The following is a 23,743-nucleotide window of genomic DNA, read 5'->3' on the forward strand; positions in this document are numbered from 1 at the left end:
GTGGATGCATCTCTGAACTCTGGGTCTGCCCCGATCAAGGGTAGCAATTGTGAGTAGGATGCACACATGCCTAACTTTTCTGAAGGGGACACTTACATCGCTAGACTTAAGAACCTGAGAGGAAAAGGAAATTGCTCAACTTATCTGAGGTGGGATTGTTACTTATGGCTTTGGTTATCAACTCTGTTTTTTGGCATTTTCCCAAATTAATGGCATATTACTTCCCTCCCCTTTTATTAAAAGGTTCTTTTCTACACTCAGACTCTGTGCTTGCAAGTGGGGGAACACAGAGTCTCAAAGGTGCCAACGGGCGTTGTATGAATTTCCCAGGTTACTGGCTGAGGGCTCGTCAGTTCTGTTGGATGGATGGAGAGGTACCCCTAGATATCAAACCCAGCCCTGGCTGCTGTTGGCACTACCTAGCAGAAGGGTTACATGAGCTCTTCTTCATCTTGGTGTCTGCTCAGTAGTCAAAGACACTTCAGTCACAATAGTAGCAAAGTGCATGCAGAAAAGGCTATCTTCCATCCTATGCTACATGGAGCATGTGCAGGGAGGAGAAGGTAGTTCCGTTGCCCTGTTTTCCACTGAGGTGGGCAAAATACTCACACAAACAGGATAGAGTTACAGTATAATCACACTTGGAGCTGGGGGTATGATTCCCAGCTCTCATTGAGTAAGTGTGCTCACAACAGCTCAGCCAGCAGGATAGGCTAGCTCCCCTGAAAACATACAGTTGAGATCCTAAGCATTTACTCTTGACACTTTGCTTGCACTGCCATGGCTACACTTGAATGATAGCACACCACCCAGATGAGTATAGTTGTTTCCTCAAGCTAGGGATTGCCTCCTAGGTCAAAGTAGACAGCTTCAAACTCACATGCCATTGCATAGTACATTCAGTCATCCTGCTCTGCTGGACTATTTCACATTCTACAGCTGTTTGGAAAGTATATTTCTCTTCCCACCCTCCTGGGTACAGAGAAATCTCCTTGCAGAAAGACCAGGTGGGTGAAGTAATATCTTTCACTGGACTAGGTTCTACTGGGGAGATGCAAGTTTCGAGCTACACAGACCTGTAGAGTTCTGTATAGTTCAAAAGTTTCTCTCTCCAACAGAAGTTGGTTGCATAATACACAGTACCTCACCCACCTTGTCTCTAATATTCCAGGACCAAAACAGCTGTAACACAGAAATCCCTGCAGAGAGGCAGACACAAAGCTCCTTTCTAGAGCTCACGTCTACAGAGAGGAAGAGGAGTGTCTCTTTAAAAAAAAAATATTTTAATTTTTTTCAGTGACAGATGAACATGGCTGTCCTTCTGAATTTTTTTTAAAAGGTTACTATGGGTAAGTTGAAAAACCACAATCATCCAACTGAAGAATCCCTATAAAGCTATGCATTCCTCTGGCAATAACCAGGTTATTGGTTAAAACTGTGCTTGATGGATTTTCCTCAGTCATCAATGTTCCCTCTAATTTTTTCCATGCATGTGCCATAAATTTTGTTATATGCACAGAAACATATGTGGATGTGCTCCATCGGTAGAAACATGTGCTGATGACTGAGGGGGCTTTGCTAATCAGCTGGGTGGCATTGCAAGCTGTCCTGAGCAGTTGCTCAAGCACACAGCTTAGAGGGAACACTGCCAACCAGTTTGGACTATTTTGCCCATTGATCTCTACTAGTGACCCAAGTAAACACAAGTTTGCTTCCTTTTTTAACAGCACAGCTGAGAGGGGGGGGAGTGTCCTTAAATGAGGGTAGATCTAGAGTATCCAGGCTCCAGTGCATTTCCACTAGTGTGCTCTCTCTAAGAAAGACATTGTACCCTGTCCCACAGCTGGCCGGGGAGCGTCACTGTCACCATGGCCAGCACCAGCTACCCCATTAAGAAGGCTGAATAAGGGGCGCCCTGAATGTAGGGAGGTGTGGTGGGTTCTTGAGTGGCCTAGAGGTTAGGGCATTGGTCCGGGGACCACAAGTGGTAGGTTTGCACCCGAGGAGCATCACGACAAGCTTTCAGTTGTCCCCAGCTATGCAGGTTTCTCCCCTCCTCCATACATCTGAAGGAAAAAGGAAGGGAACATTGATGGAAACAAGGATTAGAAGCAAACACTGCGCTGAGCAGCATTCACTGTTGAAATTTCCACCTGAAAAAGTCTCTGGTTCTGTTGCCCAACTAGGGAAGGACAGTGCTTAGAGTAACCATTCTGCTCCCTTTCTATTACTGATCTGAAATCCAAGTGCCTCACCTGCATGTCACATTGCCCTGGAATCCCACTTCATGCAGACAGGTTAACAAAAAGGAGGAGAATGAGTGTCTAGGCTCCACTCCTTTTTTCCAATTATTTGTCTACTTTCATGAACTGGGGCCTGAATGTCTGGTCCTCCTCACAACTGTGGTAGAGGATCAGGCCCTTAGCACATTGTGCTTCCTTTTGTAGCAAAGAAATTGAGGCAGGAGGAAGAGAGTAGCCCAGTGTTTGCTGGAGGAAGTGGGGGAGAGGAAAGAGACTGAATTTTGCGGGGAAGTATTGAAGCTCAGAAGAACGAAGGTATAGTCTGGGGAGTTATGATTAAACGCTTACAAATGAAGATATTTCTTACTAGCTAGACTTACCCAGCGTTGCCCGGGAAACCGGAGGAACAAAATTTAGAAAAGCAGAAGCTGGTCCTGACAGCCTCCAGCCACACTGCAGCTGCCAGTGCCTGACATCTGGCCATTATGGCAGACCCCCAGGCTTTTCTACATAGAGCAAAATCTCTGACTCAAAAAAGAGGCATTGCAATGTTGAGAATCAGAGCTATTTGACTTGGCAAACAGATACAAAAGTCACAATAGAAACTATGTCTCTGCTTTCTTCCAATGTCAGGACTCTTGGAGCCATTAAAAGCACAGTGGAAGGGAGAGCCCCCAAATCACCATGGCTTGTTTCCCCACCACTGCTGGAAGCATATGGAGGCCCCTCTTCAATAGTGCTATGTTTTGCTTCCTATCAGATGGTATTTTTGCTAATTATCCTTGTAGAAGCCAATTTTTTTTTGGTAGGGAAGTAGGGGATAGGTAGGCATGCTGGGTCTGCAAATTCTCATCCAAGAGCTGAGTATAGGGATGCCTCAATCAATGGGGCTGGCCCTACTGAATCTGAGAGATTTCAAAGTGACACCTCAAACTCTTCTCCCATCTTTTTTGATGAAACTATGAGTCAACTACCTGAGCCTGCTGGCACCTCTATAGTCCCTCCTCCAGCACTACCCCCTTGACCAGCTGCCCCTCCCATGGACTGCATCTCTCACCCCCCCCCCCATCATCCAGTATCAAACTCAGGACCAGTGCCCAGATTTGAGGGATCCCCCCCCACACACACACCTTAGATTAATTTCTCACCCACCCAGTATCATCCAGTGCTGCCCCTTAGGCCAATGCCCTTAAAAGGAGACCCCCCCCCCCACACACACACACCATGGGCTTCATTTCTCACTCACTCCCTGCAGGATTGTCCAGCCCTACTTCCTTCATCCACCTACAATCCTGCCCTCCCCACCTCGCCCCCAATGGTCCAGCCCCATCCCCTCCCACAATCTTGCCCTCCCCCCACTTGCTCCCAACAGTCCAGCCCCCCTGGACCAGCCTGCCCCCCAATGATCCAGCCCCCCCAATACTACGCTGCCTCCCACTCGCTCCCAACAGTCCAACCCCCCTGGACCAGCCCATCCCCAATGATCCAGCCCCCCCAATCCTGCCCTCCCCCCACTCGCTCCCAACAGTCCAGCCTCCCTGGACCAGCCTGCCCCCCAATGATCCAGCTCCCCCAATCCTGCCCTTCCCCCACTCGCTCCCAACAGTCCAGCCTCCCTGGACCAGCCTGCCCCCCAATGATCCAGCTCCCCCAATCCTGCCCTCCCCCCACTGGCTCCCAACAGTCCAGCCTTCCTGGACCAGCCTGCCCCCCAATGATCCTGCCCCCCAATGATCCAGCCCCCCCAATCCTGCCCTACCCCCACTTGCCCCAACAGTCCAGGCCTCCCCCAGACCAGACTCCCCCCTCCACCTCCAGGTCCCTGATGCGCCTCCTTCCGGACATTTTTTCAAAGTGGCAGCTGAGCGGTAACACCAGCCCCGCCCCCTCCGCCTAGAGCAAGCCCCGGCAGCAACCCGTCAACCCATTGGTAAGCCTCTGGGCCCCGAGCCAATCGCAGTATTGAAGAGGGGCCCCCATACGCTTCCAGCAACAGCAGGGAAGCCGCTTCTTCCCGCACTGCTGAGCTCCTTGCAGGCCCAGGGAGAGGTGTCAGTCTCTCATCTCTTCCCTCCCACAGTACCTTAAAACCTTCTCCTGGAGGAAAGGTTATCCCATGGAAAGTCTGGTTGTGGTAGGCCTGATAGTGTCCAAGTTATTAGTGCACAAACATACACACATTCTCCTTTATATGTTAGATTTAGAGGAGGTCAGAAGACCTTGTGAAGTCCCCTTAAAAGCTTTAAGAGCTGCTGGACAACAGGAGAAATAGGGCTAGCGGCCCCTTCATTTATGGGAAACAGGGCTGGCAGTATTTTCTATAAAGGCATAAGTGCATCACTGTAATAAGAAAAGGAGAGCAGCTAAGCAGAGCGCTATGACCAGAATAACTGATGAGTCATCAGCAGGGTGGGCTCACAGGCTGAGAGAGCCATGAATGCTGCAGCAACACCCCACTGTAGCCTGCTTCTAGACCAACAGCTTCCTGGCCTAATGACTATGCCTTTACACTGTCAGGATGAGGCACCAAACTTGCCAGATAGGCCTTTGCCGGTGTTATCTCAAAGAAACATTCTCCCTCTCTTCAGATACACACAAAAAAAATATTTAACCCCCTGAAGACAGTTCATCTCCTCTAAGATGGCCTATGTTTGAAGCAGACTTAGGTCCAGCTCTGCAAACTGATGAACCTGTCTCAGCTCCCATTAATGTTCCATACCAGTAGTTTGAGATCAGGCTGTGCAACAGCCTTTGCACCCAATCATGTTTGCAGAATTCTTGCATAAGGACAGAGGCTGCCACCACATAACAGCACTGGGGCGATGCGGCAGATCTCCAGCATGACTGACTGCCAAGCCGTCTGTTGAGTTGCATTCATGAAATACGGAGTCCATAGGTCCATGTAACTTCTCCCACTGTTTTTAAATCCCTTCTGCAACCTGTTATTGTGAAGCAGAGAAGTGACTAATCACCATTTAAGCAGTTAGAGTGCAGTCAATGTCAAGGCAACAAAAATAAAAATTAGTTGTTAAAGAGGCCACATCTTGGAATCAGCAAGAAGTCAGACATTAGCCTCATCCCAGCAGTGGGAGATGAAAGTGGGGGGTTAGAGCCTTTGCCCATTCCTCTCCCTTCTCTTTAGCCATCTCTCAAATTTGGTGTGGGGTACTAGTTCATTCTCCATAGCAATCATGTAATATGCTAAGGCATTTTAAATCCTCAGCTCTTGCAGAATCATGTAGTGCTTTACAAAATTATCTCCATTTTACAGATGGGTAGAGGTACAGAAAGGGTCAATACTTGCACACAGTCTCATAGCAAGCTAGTAGCAGAGCTCAAATCTCCACTATGTACTAGACCAGGGCTACTCAACATGCAGTCCACGGGCAGCCCATGGTGCAGTTTGGCATTACGTGGGGCTCAACACAAGGCGCTTGAGGGTGGGAGCAAAAATTTAAAAAATAGCCTATATAATGGCCTTCTGTCGATATGTGTTTTAGTAGTTAAATTCCTGGATTGTCATTGCTCATTAAAAGTGCTGGCATATGAGTGGAAATCAGGTAAATATTGCATTTTATTAATATCAGCAGAACTGACTTAAATGGGGCTTGCGTGTTGCGTAGTCTTGCCTTAATCTTTGTATTCATGCCCGTCAGTGTGAAAGAAGCTATTTGCATATATATTTGCATGTATATGAAATCACACTTAAGTAGCAGCTCTCAGCATGTGCTGTGAGTATCATTGTGGCCCCAAGGTTTCCAAAGTTGAGTAGCCCTGTATTAGACCATTTAGCTCAGAATCTTGTATGATTAGGCCAAAAAGCCTGATCCAAAGTCCCTTGACATCAGCCAGTGGGAAATCTCCCCTCAATTTCAGTGGGATTTGCATTACACTCCAAGGCCTCAATCTTGGAATAGATACTATGTAACTAGACTACCATGCCTACACACATACAGATGGCCCACCCATGGCCCTCCTCATGCCCCAGCTCTTACTGCAGCTGGGGAGCAGGTTAGGACACTGAGGCTTACCCACGCTATCTGGGGAGTGAGGCCACGGCTTAACCCCCACCCCATAATTGCCCACCCACCCAAAGGTGGGCCTTTCTGGCTATACAACTGGCCTACACAGAAGTCAGTGAGACTCTGCTTGGGGCCATGATCAGTTGGGCTACGTCTACACTGGCCCCTTTTCCGGAAGGGGCATGTAAATTTCACCAGTCGTCGTAGGGAAATCCGCGGGGGATTTAAATATCCCCGCGGCATTTAAATAAAAATTCCTTCAAAGTAGGAATAAGACCCTCCGGAAAAGGGCACTTTTTCCGGAAGATCGGGGCTAGTGTAGACGCTCTTTTCCAGCTTTTTTAAAAGCCGGAAAAAAGCAGCGGACATTTTTATTTAAATGCCGCGGGGGATATTTAAATCCCCCGCGGATTTCCCTACGACGACTGGTGAAATTTACATGCCCCTTCCGGAAAAGGGGCCAGTGTAGACGTAGCCCTGTAGTATTGTCTGATCAGAGACCTGTTTCTCAGGCATTTCTCTCTCTCTCTTCTCACATGTCAACTACACTGTTTATCCTGGTATCAAACTCGCAAAATGCAGCACAAGAGCAGAAAGTCAGTAGAACCATATTTGACATACATAAAAAAGGAAAAAAAAAGCTTTACATACCTAAATAGATCTTGAACTTCATTTTGCTAATTTTTTAAACCAGAAAACATTGATTTTAATTCAGAATTTTGAATCTGATATAGCAAAAAAAATATGAGCCTTTTAAATATACTGAAATAATTAAAGCTAAGGTAGGACTCCTCTGTACAGACACTCAAGAGGTAGAATTTGGGGAAGACACAAGAGAGGAAGAAGGAAGAGCAACGCTTAGGATGAGATTGTTAAAACATGGTTAAACACCAGCTACATCACACAAACAAGGTCTTCAGCCCACCTCTAGACTCCTTAGACGATGCTGATGTGGAGTGTGTAACCTAACCTGCCTTTCTTGGTCTAAGAGAAGCCAGGACCCTCTGCACAAATATAGGTATCCTGTAGCAAGCAGCTATGGTTAGTTCTCTCAATTTTGCTACCTCTCCAGGCTACTATTCAAGCCTGTCTCTGGAGCTTAAGCCCTTTCCCCCAGGTTTCCCCTAGGTTCCCCCATCTGCAGAAATTTTTCTGGCTCCAATACCAAGCAGTATCTCCTACAGCTTTCTCTGTGGAGGTTTGGCTCTTCTTTAACTCTCTCATACTTTTCTCTAAAAACCCAACACCTAGGCTGCCCCCTTACAACCTTATCCTTTTACCCAGGCTCAGCCTATGAACTTATACCAACATCCCTTCTATTCCTTTATTTAAAAAGCCTTCTCCAGACACTGTAAAAAAAACCACTCTTTCCCCCCAAACCTCCTTTATTAAGAACTCAGTTCCCTTCCAGCTGCAGTTTGTACTTAATTCTTCTACACAGCCTAATACTACACTGGACCTTGCCCACCCTTTCAATGCAACCAGGTGCATTAATTGCACTTTTGTTCCAATTAACTCCTTCTGCACCAGTGTGGGATATATCACAAGCAGCCATATTTTACTGTTGTTTAAGTATAATGCAAAATGGACTTTTAAAGTGCAGGGTGATGGTGGACACTCTCCCATATCACAGGTGACTCACTTACCTAACTCACCCATTATTTTACCAATTTCCTGCTGCCTACTTCCTGCATGTGCTATTTTCCTAGCTATTGCAGGCAGCAAATTCAGATGACTGTCAGCCCCTTATTAGGATTTCTTTCCTATACAGCTTCCCCTAATATGTAACAGAGGCTAATGAGCAGAACACTCACCTCACCATATGTTGCTAGAAAAACACCACCATATCCTTCCAGAGAGGCACAAACAATTTGGAGTGTGCATACCTGTTTGGAGTGCATGTGGAAAGGAAGCAATATCTAGCAAGGCAAGGTTCATAAGCACAGGAACTAGGGATGCGAGAGGTGCTATGGCACCCTGGGTTCCCAGTCTAGTAACCAGGGTCCTGGCTGCCTCCCCATGTGCTACAGGCTCTGCTGCTGGCCCTGTACCTGGGGACCCAGCTGCTCCCCTGTGCCCCAGGAGCTTCACACCCAGGATCACAGCTGCTGCCCCACACACCCGGGGCTCTGCTGCTGGTTGGGGTCCTGACTCCTGCTCTGCATGCCAGGGCTTTGCTCCCAGACTGAGCTGGGGGATAGGCAGGATGTGGTAAGGGGGGGGATGTTAGTACCCCCACTCCTAAAAATGTTCTGTACCAGTGGCTAGGTTTTTATACAGCACTTAGCATAGTATCAGAGTACTTTACATATTTGGGAGTTCCTTCTTGGTTCTTACAAGATACTAATTCAAGGCCAGAATCCTTCATCACGATTCCCCTTTGTGAAGTTTCACTTATTAGATCTCATAGGCTACATCTACACTGGCGGCTTCTTGCGCAAGAACAGCTTGTGCAAAAACCTGCCGGGTGTCTACACTGCACACACGTTCTTACTCAAGTAAATTTACAGTACAGTGTCGGAAAACAGGGCTTCTTCCGGAAGAGTTACTCCTCTTCCCACGAGGAATAAGGCCTCTTGTACAAGAGGGCAGTGTAGACAGGCAACATGAATTTCTTGCGCAAGAAACCCCTATGGCTAAAATGGCCATCAGAGCTTTCTTGTTCAAGAGAGTGTCCACACTGCCATAGATGCTCTTGCACAAAAGGACATCTCTTGTGCAAAAGCACATGCCAGTGTAGAGGCACTCTTATCGAAGACTTTTTGAGCAAGAACTCTTACGCAAAACAGTTCTTGCGCAAGAAGCTGCCAGTGTAGACATAGCTTTAGAGCATATCAAATTAGTTTTTAGCACCTCCAGTCCAACTTTTGGTCTCCCCTGGGCCTGTGCAATACTTTAGGTAGGTCATTTCTCCTCTTTGAGCCAGAAGTCCACAGCTCTTTTTCTGGAGCGTGTATCTGATGCTTCCCATCAGCTTTTCCCTTCTGTGAGGCATCTCACAACCCTGTTTCTGGGATGTGTGCTGATAACTCAAGTGGATTTCCCTTCCCTAGGTCAGGAATCCCACAGTGCTCCTTCTACAATCCATGTGGAATAATTCAGGCTGTCTCAAGCCCTCAGACAGCCTTTTCTGAGCTTTTGTTCTTTGCCTTTGCCACCCAGAAGGCAGGGCACAAGAAAACTCCCCCTGTAGGTCTCTAGAGGCTTCTAGTTTATCACTAGGCTGGCTTAATTTAGCCACATGTGGCTACTATAATCTCTCCCTCAGCCCTGCAAGGAGAGCTGAGTCACAGTGGCTAGTCACCTTATTTTGTTTGTGTGTCCCTTTTGTACCCTTTTCCCACACTCTAGCCTTCTTTCATTCCGCTTTCCTTATGAGCTGAACTGAGTCTCCATCCAGGTTTGGCAAGAGAGGATTTTCCAAGAGTGGGTGGTGCGATGGTGGTGGTCCAGGCTTTCCATACAGCAAGGGTGGCCATCTTGAGGTGGGGTGTAGATGTGAGTGGGCTTAGGATTTGTTCAGGATGTGGTGTGGTTGAATCAATGGTTTCTTTGAAGCATGGGGGGTAAGGAGTGCGGGTGTAGTAGGAGGGCCAGCTTCAGACTTTCCCTCAGGATGGAGCATTAGATCTGGGATGTGCGGTAGGTTCAGGCCTTCCACAGGCTGAAGGGGAGATGGATTCGTTGGTGGAGTTTGGGATGGGTGAATCCAGAACATAATTAAGCTCAATATAATTGGCCCCAGGGTAGCTCTCCCACAGTAGGGTTGCATTTGGGCCTTTCCAAAACACAGGGGAAAGGGAGAAAGCAGGTAGATACTCAGGAATTAGGTGCTGTTGGACACCCTGTGAATAGGAGCTGGGCAGGTGAATCACCGTACCATGGTCAGGCTCAGTGTATCCAAAGAGGTAGGGAGGGGAGGGGAGGGGAGGACCCCTCGTTCAATGTATCTCAAGATGCAGAGCATGTGAATTAGGGTTGCAAATTCTGACTGAAGCCTTTTTCCCCTGCAACATGACCTAATGCAGGGGTGGGGGGAAGGAGTTTGGGTGAAGGAGGCAACTGTGACCTGGGACACTTGTCTGGGTGGAAGGGCGTGGACTGCAACCTAGAGCAGGGAATTGAGGTACAGGAAGGGGTGCAGGGATTTGGGTTGTGACCTAGGCTAGGAGGGGACTGTGATCTGGGGCAGGGGTTTGGGGTGCCAGCTCTGTGAGGGGATATGGGTACAGCAGAGAGGCAGAGGATTTCAGGATGTGGAGTGGGAGGCAGAGGGTTGGGGAAAGGTAGGGATTGGGGTGTCAAAGGTAGGCTCTGCCAGGAGACTTACCAGCCAACAGCAGTGCGTGCGTGCGTGCGTGCGTGCGTGCGTGCGTGCGTGCGTGCCTGCCTGCCTGCCTGCCTGCCTGCCTGCCCGCCCCACAGGTTGCAGGCACAGACATGTGCTCTGGAGCCCCTTGTGCTTCATGGCTGCCTGTTTTTGAAGCAGGCAGTTCCCATTGGCCAGCTTCTGGCCAGAAACCGGCCAATGGGATTGTGCTGGGGGTGGGAGCAGCTCCTAAACCTTCCTCCCTCCCCTATGGACTCACAGTTTGTAAAGAAAAACCACCCTACAGCCGGGTTTCTGAGCAGCATTTGGGTGGGGGAGGCAAGTGGGGAGCCTGTCTGGGGCTCCCTGCAGTGTCCACGGGCTGGATCCAGCAACTTGGCGGGGTGGATCTGGTCCACGGGCTGTATTTTGCCCAGGCCTGACAATGTCATTTTCTTCGACTCTCCAGGGCTGCTTTCAAAGGTCACTGGAAGATAGATGCCAATTCCAGGAAACTCCAGGCCAATCCTGCAGGATTGGCAACCCTAGGGTGGATCCCAGGCTCGGTGTATGTCAGGGCTGGGTGTATCACAGGGTGCAGGGTGAGTGTTAAGCTCGGTATATCAGAGTGCAGGGCTGGCAGCTACTGGTCTTGATGTATCACATGGTGTGGGATGGGTGGGTGCGAGGCTAGGTGTCTGAGAGTGCAGAGCAGATGTCAGGCTGGGTGTCGGTGGGTGGGTGCCAGGCTGAATGTATCAGGATGCAGAGCGGGTGCATGCCAAGCTCAGTGTCTCAGGGTTTGGGGTGAGTGGATGCCTGGCTGGGTGTCTCAAGGTGTGGGACAGCCGGATGCCAGTCTGGGTGTCTCAGGCTGCACGTGCCAGTCTGGGTGTCTCAGGGTGTGGGACAGGTGGGTGCCAGGCTGATGTCTCAGGTGTAGGGCAGGCAGGCAGCAGTCTGGGTGTCTCAGCCTGTGGGGCAGGCTTGGTGTCTCAACATGTGGGGTGGATGGGTGCCGGGCCGGGTGTCTCCGGGCGGGGGGGGGTGCCGGCCCGGTGTCTCCGGGGGGCGGTGCCAGGGTGGCTGCCCGGGGCGCGGTCTCTCTCCGACTCTCCCAGGCTCTCGGCGAAAGCTGCTGCCTCGGACGACCTGCCGCGCCGCCCTCCCCCGTCCGCGCCTCTCCCCGCCCCGCCCCCTCCCGGCTTGTCCGCGCCGCCGGGCCCGCCTGTCACTCAGCGCCCGAACATGGCTGCTGCGCTGCGGAGGCTGCTGCTGCCCTCGGTGAGTGCGCGGGCCCCGCTCCCGCCTCAGCCCCCCCGCGGCCCGTTTGCCTGGCAGGGCTCCGGGCGCGGAGCTCCCCCGCCTCGTGCCCGCTGCCGGCCCTCGCTGACCTCTGCCTTCCCTCCCTCCAGGTAGCCCGGGCGAGGCCCTTCTCCTGGGGCCCCTGCGCGGCTGCCCTGCGGCCCCCTGCTGCCGCCGGCGGGAGGCGATGCGCGGCTCAGGCAGAGCTGCCCCGGCCCCGGCTCCACTTCAGCACCAGTAAGTCAGCGCCGCCTCTGCCCGCCCTGGCGCATGGCAGGCACGCGGGTGCCTCTCGAACAGCCTGACCGTGTAGCTGGGAGCAGACCCCTGGGGCTTGTGGATCACAGGCCTGCAAAATCCGGCCCCCACCCCCTTTCCTTCTCTGTAAAGTCTCAACTGGGAAGGCAGCCCTTCCTCATACTGATGTGGTGTAAGAAGGTGACCTCTTGTTGTGGATGATGAGCAGGATAGAGTTGGACTGAAATACTCTTGGAGCAGTAACGTCCCTTGCTGAGCTGCAGCCAATCTGCAGTTTCTCAGTCTGGAAATGTTAAACTTTGGATAATATGCAGGCAAAGTGACTGAAGTTTTTCTTTTTACAGGATTGAGGTGGAAAGCAGAGGCTTCTAAAATGTCACTTTTGTACATTATCTTTGCTTCTCCAACCTGTAACACACTTTCCCCTTCTCCCTTCTACTGCTATAACATAAAAAGGCAAAAAAAAAAAATTATTCTTATAATAAGCACAAGTAAATATATTCCTATTACATTATGGTGGATCTTGAACCTCATGGCTCACTAAATGAAAGTAGATTCAAAATTGTGAGACATTCTTATATACTACTCTAGGTGACTAACTTACTTAATAATTTAGAAGTATCTGTGTCAGTTACATACATCATGCTCCCTCGCTGTGGCTCTTAACCCTTCCAGAAAAATGTACCGCTTTCAAAGATCTGATTTGTTTTGTGTACTCACAGGTAAAACTGAAAAACTTACCAAATCAGACATAAAAATACGGAAAGTATCACATCATGCTATTACTGAAAAAATTGTTTACTTTCTTATTTTTACCATATCATTATAAAATCAATTGAAATATAAGCATTGCACTTCCATTTCAGTGTATAGTATACAAACTAGTATAAAATCATTGCCTATACAATTTTAGTTTGTACTGATTTTGCTGGTGCCTTTTATGTAGTCTGTTGTAAAACTAGTCAGATATCTAAGTGAGTTGATGTACTCCCTGGAAGACTTCTGAGTACTCCTAGTTGAGAACCACTTGCTTACAGTATGATTCATTTTTTCTAGGTTCCTCAAGGTTTGTTCCTGCTGTTACCCAACATGCTCCACATTTTAAAGGAACAGCAGTTGTCAATGGAGAGTTCAAAGAATTGACCTTAGATGACTTTAAGGGGAAATATCTGGTACTTTTCTTCTACCCTTTGGATTTGTGAGTGTAACTTTTTTTTTTAAACAAAATACTATCTAGACACCTTTCAGAGGAGTAGCAATGTTAGTCTGTTTCAGCAAAAACACTGAGGATTCTGTGGAACCCATGAAAGCTTATACCCAAATGAATGCATTAGTCTTTAAAGTACCACAGGACTCCTTGTTCTTTTATCTAGGCTCCCACTTAATCAGACAGAAACAGCATGCGGTGGGTTTCTATCTCCATTAACATTTCATTTGGCCTTGTCCTGGCTATCCTTGTCAAGCAGAAAGCATGTCTGTTTGAATGATAAAATTCAGGGAGAAACTTAAAAAATGACTAGTCTTGCAGCACCTTAGAGACTAACAAAAATGTAGATGGTATCATGAGGTTTTGAAGGCACAACCCACTTCTTCTGATGGCTACCCCTCTAAAATATTTGGGGAGGAGATAGTTTCATTCTTCAGCAATAGTTTTGTTGGCTTATTTTGAGGTAAAGCAGAGAACAGATTCTTTGGTCTCTGGGGGGCCTCCAGTGCTTCAGAATCTAATTGGCTCCTCTGCAGAGAGGGATCCAGGTTGCAAAGAGGCTATCCCTGAGAACTTATCTGTTTGTGTACCGTGGAGTTCTAAGTCACCAGGAAGGCAAAACTGGTGGAATTGTGATTAAGCAGTTCTAATAAACCAGAAGCTGTTTAGAATGGGAATCCTGATCCCATATTAGTAGCTGGGAGAGGATTCCATTTTCCATTCTTCCATCCATGCTCCTCTAATTAGGGATATAATAGTGTAGTCGATTAACCAATAAGCATAGCTTATCGGTTAATACTATAGATTACATGCATTTCCTTCTCTCCTTGCCCACTTGCCAGTAAATTTTTCAGCAGGCTGGCCAGCAGGTCTGGGACCTACCTGTGCTGTGGGTCTGCATTTAAATGTATTAGGAGCTGGATGGGCAGGCATCCCAGCTCAGTTTTGGCTTGTCAGATCTGGGAGCCCAGGACCCCTATCCCCAGACAGGGGCTGCTGCTACCTTTATCGTCTGGCACCCCACCGAGGCAGCAGTGTGGAGTGACAGAGCTCTTTTGGAGTGAGGATGGAGCACACTGGCTACTGGCCCTGCTCCCGGGGACTAATAGTCAACTAACTGATAAGAATTCATGAGGTTACTTGACTATTCAACTAATTGATATTTAACATCCCTACCTCTAATGAAGAACTTTTCTTCAAAATCTGTTCACTAAGCACTAGTACAGGGGTCGGCAATAAAATGGCATCGATTCGCCAGGGATAGCCCTGGCTGCCACCACTTTATTTACCGGTGCCTCTGCAAGTACCAATGATGACAGGTCATATTGGTCACAGATTGCCATTCCCATCCGGTGGGAGTGGTGAGAAGTAGCAGAGACTGGGCACAGTGCTTCCCACAGCTCCCATTGGCCAGGGACACACAAAAATCAGTGTACTATTTTACTGCATTGCAGCCTCTGTTTTTGTCAGACTTGTTGAAACTGATTCAGCTACTTAAAAACTTGAATGAGTGATGAAACAGAACTGTAAAACATGCTGTATAAGTAACACAGTAGTATGTTTTGTGCCTGGAAACAAATGTTTCCTCACTCTCTTTTAAAGTTTGTGTGTGAAGCTTAAGTTTAGAATAATTACAACTTACTTTCTAACTTTTGTTTACTGTCTGCCTCTTCCCACCCAGCACTTTTGTATGCCCAACAGAAATTGTGGCTTTCAGTGACAAAGCTAATGAATTTCATGATGTGAACTGTGAGGTCGTTGCTGTATCTGTGGATTCTCACTTTTGTCATCTGGCCTGGATAAACACACCACGAAAGGTATGAGGCAGTGCTGCGGAGTGTGATAGAGAAGTTAAGTGTACAGTCCTATAAATGTTTGCCTTCAACAGGACCACTTCAGCTAGAATTCAACTCTGCAGACCCTTACTATCAAGCATAAATTTCCTCTCTCCTTTTTTAATAATCTTTCTCTAATTAAACACAAGTACACACAGAGGTATTTCCTAAATATTCAACTTTCATACATTTTTACAGTAGTTTATTTTAAAATTAAAGAGCATTTGAGAAATGAAGCTGAGATAGAGCTCAACATTCCCTGTAGCCTTTTCCATCCATGTGTGCACCACTAGTAGAAACAAAAAAAACCTAGCTGTGGACGCTCTGCCAATCAGTTGGGTGTCATTGAAATCTTTCCAGAGTGGCTGCATAAGCACACAGTTTTTAGGGAACACTGGTGGGGGTAGGACAGGCCTAAAAATAGTAGACACAAAGGAATTACCTGCATGTTACATTTGATAGCTTTTCTATGTTATTTATATATAACATGAGATCTAATTTTAAGTATTAAACTTTGAAGCACTATGTTCCCCATCCGGTTGTTTTAAAATAAAAAATGCAGAGACAGATAGTGGATCAAAAGTATAAGGTCAAAAACTTCTTTGCTGGTTTTTTTAGCCAATAGCTAAATTCTGTGTTTAAAGTAATAACACAACCAGATACTTTGCTTTGCTGTCTAGTATGTGTCTTAGTACTCTTGAAACTTACACAGTATGATTAAATGTTAACTTCTGAGTAAAACATATAATGCATATTCTGTTTATAAGATGCTTTAAAGGTAATTATTGTGATCTTATACATAAAATGTAATTACATATCTCTGCTGTGTATGTGTAACTAGTAAGTAGTTAATCAGTAGCTAACTATGACAACTTTTTTCTGATTTAATTGAAACAAAGAATAATAGACATGTTAGGGGACTTATAGCATCAGCTGAAAGCTTCAGAAATTCCTAACGACTTTTAAAACATACAGAAAAGCTTAAAACTTCTTGTGTAATAAGATGGTGCACCTAACCCTTTGAGAGAAGAGGGAAGTACTAGAGAGAATTTGTTCTTACCGTCAGATCTCTTTAAATTAAGTAGTGCCAAAATGTTGTTGGTTTTCCATCAGTAACCAAACTAGAAAATCTAATGGAACACTTAAACAAAAAAAGCTCATATCCAACATGATCAGTTGTTGCTAATATGATTAGGTGGAAATGATTCATTGTGTTCATATTTTCCCTAACAAAAATGTGCATAGGTCAAATCAAGACCAGGCTAGGGCTATTGATATTTGCAGATTCATGGGAAGGACCTCCAGTTGGTGATTTTTGTTTGTTTGTTTGTTGGTAGTAGCTTCCTACTCTGCATAATTTTGTTAGTCTGTCTGCCTAATACACTTTTATGCAAAACTTTGCCTTGGACAAATCATTTTGTATTCATATTAAACAAAGTTGGAGCAAAACTCCAAAGTGTGAATATTGGTTTCAATTTATAACTTTACATGGGTATAATAATACTTGGCACCTGCTTTATCCATAGGTCTCAAAGCATTCTAAAAAGGCAGGAAAGTTTTCTTCCCCTAGTACATTTGAGAGAAACTGACACTCAGAGAAAGAAAGGCCTTGTTTTCTTTAATGTTTAGATGACTAAAGTTATTCACATGTGTGAGTCGTTGTCATAGATAGGACTGTGCTGAATCAGAGTCTAAGAGATTGTCCAAGGTTGCACGGCGGTTCATTGACAGTGCCAGAAATAGAAAAGCTAACAGACGCATCAGTCTCGTTTCAAGGGTAGTTTATCAAAATATTGAAGAACTCAGTACACACTCTTATTCGACTGCCCACATATAGGAAAATATGTGCTTTAAATACTGAATCTATTTTAACAAAGGCTCAAGAATGAAAGTTTTATCAGTGCTGTGACTCCTGAAAGGAAAGCCTTGTAGGCATTGTGTGGTGCAGCAAAAATAAAAAAGTAGGCATTCAGTTTTCCTTCTTCTTATGCTCAGACTTACCCTTTTATTACTTATTTCTACTAGAGTGGTGGTTTGGGCCATATGAATATCCCACTTTTGTCAGATCTGACAAAGCAAATCTCCCGAGATTATGGCGTGCTGTTAGAAGGACCTGGTTTAGCACTAAGGTAGGACCTTGTTCTCTGGTAACCTTTACTGTTCTCTAGTTACTGTACTTCCTTCAAAAATCTGTGCAAGGGAGAAACCTGTCTTGTCAAACTCTGGCTCATTTGGCAATTTCTGCAGTGTTATTGTAGAAGGTGGGGGGAAGGGTATATGTCCTTATGGGGAGTCTAGGCGTGAAGCCACTGGAACTAATCTGTTCAGCAACCCGGGTGGAGAAAGGATGTTCTGTTATGTTCTTGACACTCTCCTAATTCAGCCTGGGCTTCTGCCAACACTTGCTCTCTTCCCTATCTCTGTGGAAGAGGAAGAGAAGCTAGAATAGTACTAATGTCTATGCAGATCTCCCATTTAATTTTGAGGAGGTCAAACAACAGAAAGTCCAATCTCCCCTTCTTGAATGCCCCAGATTTTAACTGTGTGTTTGGCACAGCACGATAACCCACCTGATGGCAAGGAAGACAGCATGCTACTTGGCTCCACTTTGTATTTCTCTGCTCTGTGGACTGAAACACTTCCAGCCCATCTCTATTTGAGGAAGTAGGAGTTGTATTTCTCATTAATATAAAGTAATAGAGAACAATAGTAATTCCAGAGCACTCTTTAACTCTGCTTCCATAACCTTTTTGTTTAAAAAAAATGGCTCAACCTTTTCATCTGAGTTATTTGCTAAGAAGGAACTTGAATATTTTTTACCAAATCTAATTAACTCAACAGCTTTAGTAGGTCAAGGGTGTGATTGAGACGTTCTTTTAAATGCATAATCAGCTATCCTTGCAACTAGGAATTAGTCTGAATCCTGTATTCTATGCGTATACAAGATTCAAAGTAGCACCTTCAGTGGATTCTGGAGTACCTCAAAATAGTAGGAAGAAATGCTTTCAGCACCTGGAAAACTTGGGTGGGATTAATGCTCTTTTTGTGATCAGCACCTTCAGTTCTGACTATTGTTGCTACTTCTTCTTAACTATTCTATGGTGCAAAAGTATGCATATTAGCAAGTATTGTAGAAATGTTTTAAGTCCCTGTTCCATACCCAATAGTATAAGTGATTTACAATACCTCTTTGAAATAGAATTCAGCCTGCATAAAGAGCAAGATACCCAAGTCATATGTCAGAGGTTCATATAGTCTTTGTTCATATACAGAGGTCTCTTCATTATTGATCCTAATGGAGTCATCAAACATCTGAGTGTCAATGATCTCCCAGTTGGCCGCAGTGTGGAAGAGACCCTTCGATTGGTGAAGGCATTCCAGTACGTGGAAACTCATGGAGAGGTTTGCCCAGCAAACTGGACTCCAGAGTCCCCTACGGTACGTGTTGATTAAACATCACCATCCAGAATATGAACCCAATCCTGGAAAATGAGCACCTTTTTGCATGGAAAAGTGTGAAGGCTGGGCATTATAGTATAGAAGAACTTGTGAACTTAAATCTTTAAGTTTTCACCATATGAATTGTTGCCCTCAGTCTGAATCACTTAATGTGCATTCACAGTACTAGAAGTCACATGCAGAGAAAATATCCACATTATATTCTTTTGAGAGTACAAAGTCCCTCCACACATGAGTACACATGGTATTCACTTGCTTCCCTTATTAACAATCATGGATAGTCTTGATTTGCCTTGTATTTTGTATCAGTTTAAATTAGGGCTGTCAAACTATTTTAAAAATTGCAATTAATTGCAAGATTTAAAAAAAGTTGTAATTAATCACAGATTTAACTGCACTGTCAAATAATAATAGAATACCAATTTAAATGTATTATAAATATTTTGGATGTTTTTCTACATTTTTCAAATACATTTATTTCAATTACAAAACCAAATATAAAGTAAACGCTGCTCGCTTTCTATTATTTTTATTACAAATATTTGCACTGTAAAAAAAAATCTACAAGTTGAAGCACGAAGGGACATACAAATGTTTGGAATATCTGGCATGGAAAAACCTTGCAATGCTAGCTACAACATTGTCTGCAAATATCTGTTCTCACTTTGTAAATAAGAAGCAGGCAGCATTATCTCCTGTAAAGGTATAAAAATCTTGCTTGTCTTAGTGACTGGCAAAAAAAGAAATAGGATTAACTGGGCTCAAAAGTTTTACATTATTTTCTTTTTGAGTAAAGTTTATGTGGAAAAAAATTACATTTATAAATTGCATTTATACTATAGAGAGATTGTACTACAATACTTGTAGGCTACGTCTAGACTGGCATCATTTTCCGGAAATGCTTTTAACGGAAAAGTTTTCCGTTAAAAGCATTTTCGGAACAGAGCATCTAGATTGGCACGGACGCTTTTCCATAAAAGCACTTTTTGCGGAAAAGCGTCCGTGCCAATCTAGACGCACTTTTCCACAAAAAAGCCCCGATCGCCATTTTCGCGATTGGGGCTTTTTTGCGGAAAACAAATCTGAGCTGTCTACACTGGCCCTTTTGCGCAAAAGCTTTGCACAAAAGGACTTTTGCCCGAACAGGAGCAGCATAGTATTTCCGCAAGAACACTGATAATCTTACATGAGATCGTCAGTGCTTTTGAGGAAATTCAAGCGGCCATTGTAGACAGCTGGCAAGTTTTTCCGGAAAAGCGGCTGATTTTCTGGAAAAACTGGCCAGGCTAGACACAGCCCTACTGTATGTGGTGAATTGAAAAATACTATTTCTTTTGCTTCTTTTCTACAGTGCAAGTATTTGTAATAAATAACAAAGTAAGCACTGTACACATTGTGTTCTGTGTTGTAATTGAAATCAATGTATTCGAAAATGTAGAAAAAACAAATATTGATTATACATTTAAATTGATATTCTGTCATTACAGTGTGATTGAAACTGTGATGACCCTCATTTAAATACCTTGCAGTTAAATATTTTTTTTTTTTTTTTTCTTAAGATTAAAATTAAAATTTGCAGGTGAGAAGTTTGCACTTGTGTTAAAATATTTGTGTACATTGCTTCTCATGAGTGAGTGGACAAACAGAAATAATTGTGTGGTTTAGTAACATAGCATACCCAATATTCCTAAATGGAGTCTTAAATCTAAAGCCATAATTTTTATTTTATACACTTTGTGCATATACCAACTTGTATAAAACTGTTATCTCTTTGTTTACAGATCAAGCCAAGTCCAGAAGCTTCTAAGGAGTACTTTGAGAAAGTTCATAAATAGATCATCAATGCAGATAGGTGGCAATTTCCTAAGGAAGCAGCCATAATTGCATTTAAGTGCAATTTCTTTTTTTTGTGTGTGTCAGGAAAAATTGTTAAATGCTGAAACATTAAATATTTACTAAATCAGAAAGTTTTAAATCATATTCTTGGAGCTGTTTCCCCCCCCCCCCCAAAGAGACTATACTGCATTCCCATAAATATATATCTCTGTAATCAGCTATTCTCTTGTGTCTCCCACATGTACTATGAATGCTTGTGACTTTGGGTGTACAGGAGTACTGGTCTCTCCTCCCCTTCATCGAATCATAAGCAATAGAAATGGTACCAGGCTTTCTATGCGCACACGAAAATTGGACGATAGACTGTTATTTCTGAGAGCTTGAAATACTGAGCTTAAAGTGGGTGATACAGAGAAATATCCAGAACATGGTTTCCTTTAATTTGCCAGTAGCTGTTTAGGCAGGGATAGAGGAATTCCTTCTTGTACAAATTATGCTCGTGTTTTTTCCCCAAATGCTTCCACATGTAAACGTGATTTGAAGGTAGAAGTAACAAACATCCACAGTCGTTCAGCTAAGATATATTGGAATATAGAACATTAAATGGAGAATAACTGCATTTCGTTGAGAAATCGGTGGGAATGTGAACTTAACTCTAATCGTGGTACACTTATTGGGGCTTAATTATTATTTTTGCCTTTTGAAATAGTTGATCACACATTTTAATTGTTGCTCTAAATGCAGATTTCCAAATATTGTGGAGCTTGATGTGTAATCATTTAGGAAGACTAATTGATTATGTTTAGGATTTAATAAGGCTTCCTTCTGATATTATTTTGAGCACATATTTTTTCTTAAACTATGAAATCATCAATAAATTGATCTTAAAGCATGTTGTCTACAATGTTCTAACTACCTTATAATTTGGATGCTCTTGCTCATCTGTTTCTAGAGACTGGGTGTCTTGTTGCATTAAGTTTCTCTCATAATGCCGCCTACTACCACTTAAAAGCTGCTAAGTGGCTACAGATGAATGCAGAAGAAACTGGACCATGTGTGTGCAAAAGGGAGCAAAGGAAGGACTGGATAAGTGAAAGCTCCTTGAAATCTGGAATAAACAAAATCTATCTTTCTGCTAGCAGAGATAGAGGAAAGAATGAAGGATATCTAGACTAGTTAGTTCTTTGATAGTCGATCTAAGAAAATAGTGCCCTAAAAGGTAATTGACTAATCTGTCAAAATGCTACAGTTACAAATGAAGGACTCCTTCTGTATAATGCAAGAGCATGTAAAATATTCATTTAGGCCAAGTGACCCGAAGAGAGTGACTGAGCTCTTAGAGCTATATACCTACCAAAATATTTTTGATTCTGCCAATCCCCATAAGAACGGCCGTACTGGGTCTGACCAAAGGGCCATCTAGCCCAGTAGCCTGTCTGCCAACAGTGGCCAGCACCAGGGCTACGTCTAGATTACATCCCTTTTTCGTAAAAGGGATGCAAATTAGACGTATCGCAATTGCAAATGAAGCGGGGATTTAAATCTCCCCCACTTCATTAGTATACAAATGACTGCCGCTTTTTTTCGGCACGGAGTTTTGCTGGAAAAAAGCGCCAGTCTAGACGCTGATCTTGTGGAAAATAAAGCCTTTTCCGAAAGATCCCTTATCCCTTATTTTAATAGGGATAAGGGATCTTTCGGAAAAGGCTTTATTTTCCACAAGATCAGCGTCTAGACTGGCGCTTTTTTCCGGCAAAACTCCGTGCCAAAAAAAAAGCGGCAGACATTTTTATACTAATGAAGTGGGAGAGATTTAAATCCCCGCTTCATTTGCAATTGCGATACGTCTAATTTTATATCCTTTTTACGAAAAAGGGATGCAATCTAGACGTAGCCCAGGTGCCCCAGAGAGGGTGGACCAAAGACAATGAAAGCGATTTGTCTCCTGCTGTCCTTCTCCAGCCTCTGACAAACAGAGGCTAGGGACACCATTTCTATCCCCTGGCTAAAAGCCTTTTATGGACCTAACCTCCATGAAATTATCTAGCTTCTCTTTAAACTCTTATAGTCCTAGGCTTCACAGCTCCTCTGGCAAGGAGTTCCACAGGTTGATAACATGCTGTGTGAAAAAGAACTTTCTTTTATTAGTTTTAAACCTGCTACCCATTAACTTCATTTGGTGTCCTCTAGTTCTTCCAATATGGGAACTAATAAATAACTTTTCTTTATGCACCCTCTCCACACCACTCATGATTTTATATACCTCTATCATATCCCCCCTCAATCTGCTCTTTTCTAAACTAAAAAGTCCCAGTCGTTTTAACCTCTCTTCATATGGTACCCATTCCAAACCCCTTCATATGGTAATCATTTTAGTTGCCCTTTTCTGAACCCTTTCCAAGGTCAAATTATCTTTTTTGAGGTGAGGAGAACACATCTTCACACAGTATTCAAGATGTGGGCGTACCATAGTTTTATACAGGGGCAGTAAGATATCCTGTGTCTCATTTTCTATCCCTTTCTTAATAATTCCTAGCATCCTGTTTGCCTTTTTGACTAAACTATTATTTTAGTTTTTCATAAGATAGTTGTGAAAAATGTAAGACCCTAGTCCTGCAAAGACTTACATAGCTTCTTGTCCTCTGTGCAATCCCATTGACTTCAAATCAGATGCTCTTTATTTAAATATCAAAGTTTTCTATATCTACTCCACTTCCTGATGTATTTTCAGTTGCTAGTACTGAACAGGCATATCATGAGTCACAGCTGGGTCTCACTGCTAGATACATTAGAAGTAATTATGGCTGACTATTTCAACTGTAAACTCTTTGTGGCAAGAACTTTCTATTACTATGTGTTTCTACCATATCTACTGCAATCGGCCATGATAGCATTGGGTCTTTTGGGCACTACAGTAATGCAAATACTAAATAATCCCTACTATACATTTTATATATATGTCTTTTCTCCCATGCTTTTTTACAGCCACCAATTTGGCAATCTCAGCTTCATCTTCTAGAATTTGGCCTTTATGTTTACTTTTCTTGTTGCCCATTAACCAGGTCCAGAGTGAGCTTTTGCACTTAGATTTTTTTTCCCCAAAAGTACTGTTTGCTATAGGATAGTGGACACTTGCTTCTAATGGTCTTAAAAGCATTGTGAACAGATGCCATGACAGGAGCAGGAACTCTTTAAGTTATAATGAAATGTTTTCCATGGAATTTTCTTTAAATTGGTCCATTATTCTCCCCACGACATTCTGCTGTCAT

General features: G+C 44.3%; 1 protein-coding gene across 1 annotated transcript; it reads left to right on the forward strand.

Moving 5' to 3' along the window:
• The first annotated feature begins 11,701 nt into the window (after positions 1-11,701).
• PRDX3 (peroxiredoxin 3) lies at positions 11,702-21,366 on the forward strand. The gene is made up of 7 exons (XM_075935368.2): positions 11,702-11,858; positions 11,990-12,116; positions 13,194-13,335; positions 15,026-15,161; positions 17,205-17,308; positions 18,452-18,617; positions 20,420-21,366. Exons 1-7 carry the CDS (start codon positions 11,823-11,825, stop codon positions 20,471-20,473), a joined length of 765 nt encoding a protein of 254 aa, XP_075791483.1. The 5' UTR covers positions 11,702-11,822; the 3' UTR covers positions 20,474-21,366.
• Positions 21,367-23,743: the final 2,377 nt, after the last annotated feature.

This window comes from Pelodiscus sinensis, chromosome 8 (assembly GCF_052426305.1).
Source record: "Pelodiscus sinensis isolate ZL-2025 chromosome 8, ASM5242630v1, whole genome shotgun sequence".
Lineage (NCBI taxonomy): Eukaryota > Metazoa > Chordata > Testudines > Trionychidae > Pelodiscus > Pelodiscus sinensis.

What these genes read in the sequence shown, in the direction of transcription:
- PRDX3 (XM_075935368.2), top strand. Translation starts at nt 11,823, where the DNA reads ATGGCTGCTGCGCTGCGGAGGCTGCTGCTGCCCTCG. An exon ending in GGAGGCTGCTGCTGCCCTCG is followed by an intron (nt 11,859 to 11,989) that starts GTGAGTGCGCGG and finishes CCCTCCCTCCAG; the next exon opens with GTAGCCCGGGCGAGGCCCTT. An exon ending in GGACCTGGTTTAGCACTAAG is followed by an intron (nt 17,309 to 18,451) that starts GTAGGACCTTGT and finishes GTTCATATACAG; the next exon opens with AGGTCTCTTCATTATTGATC.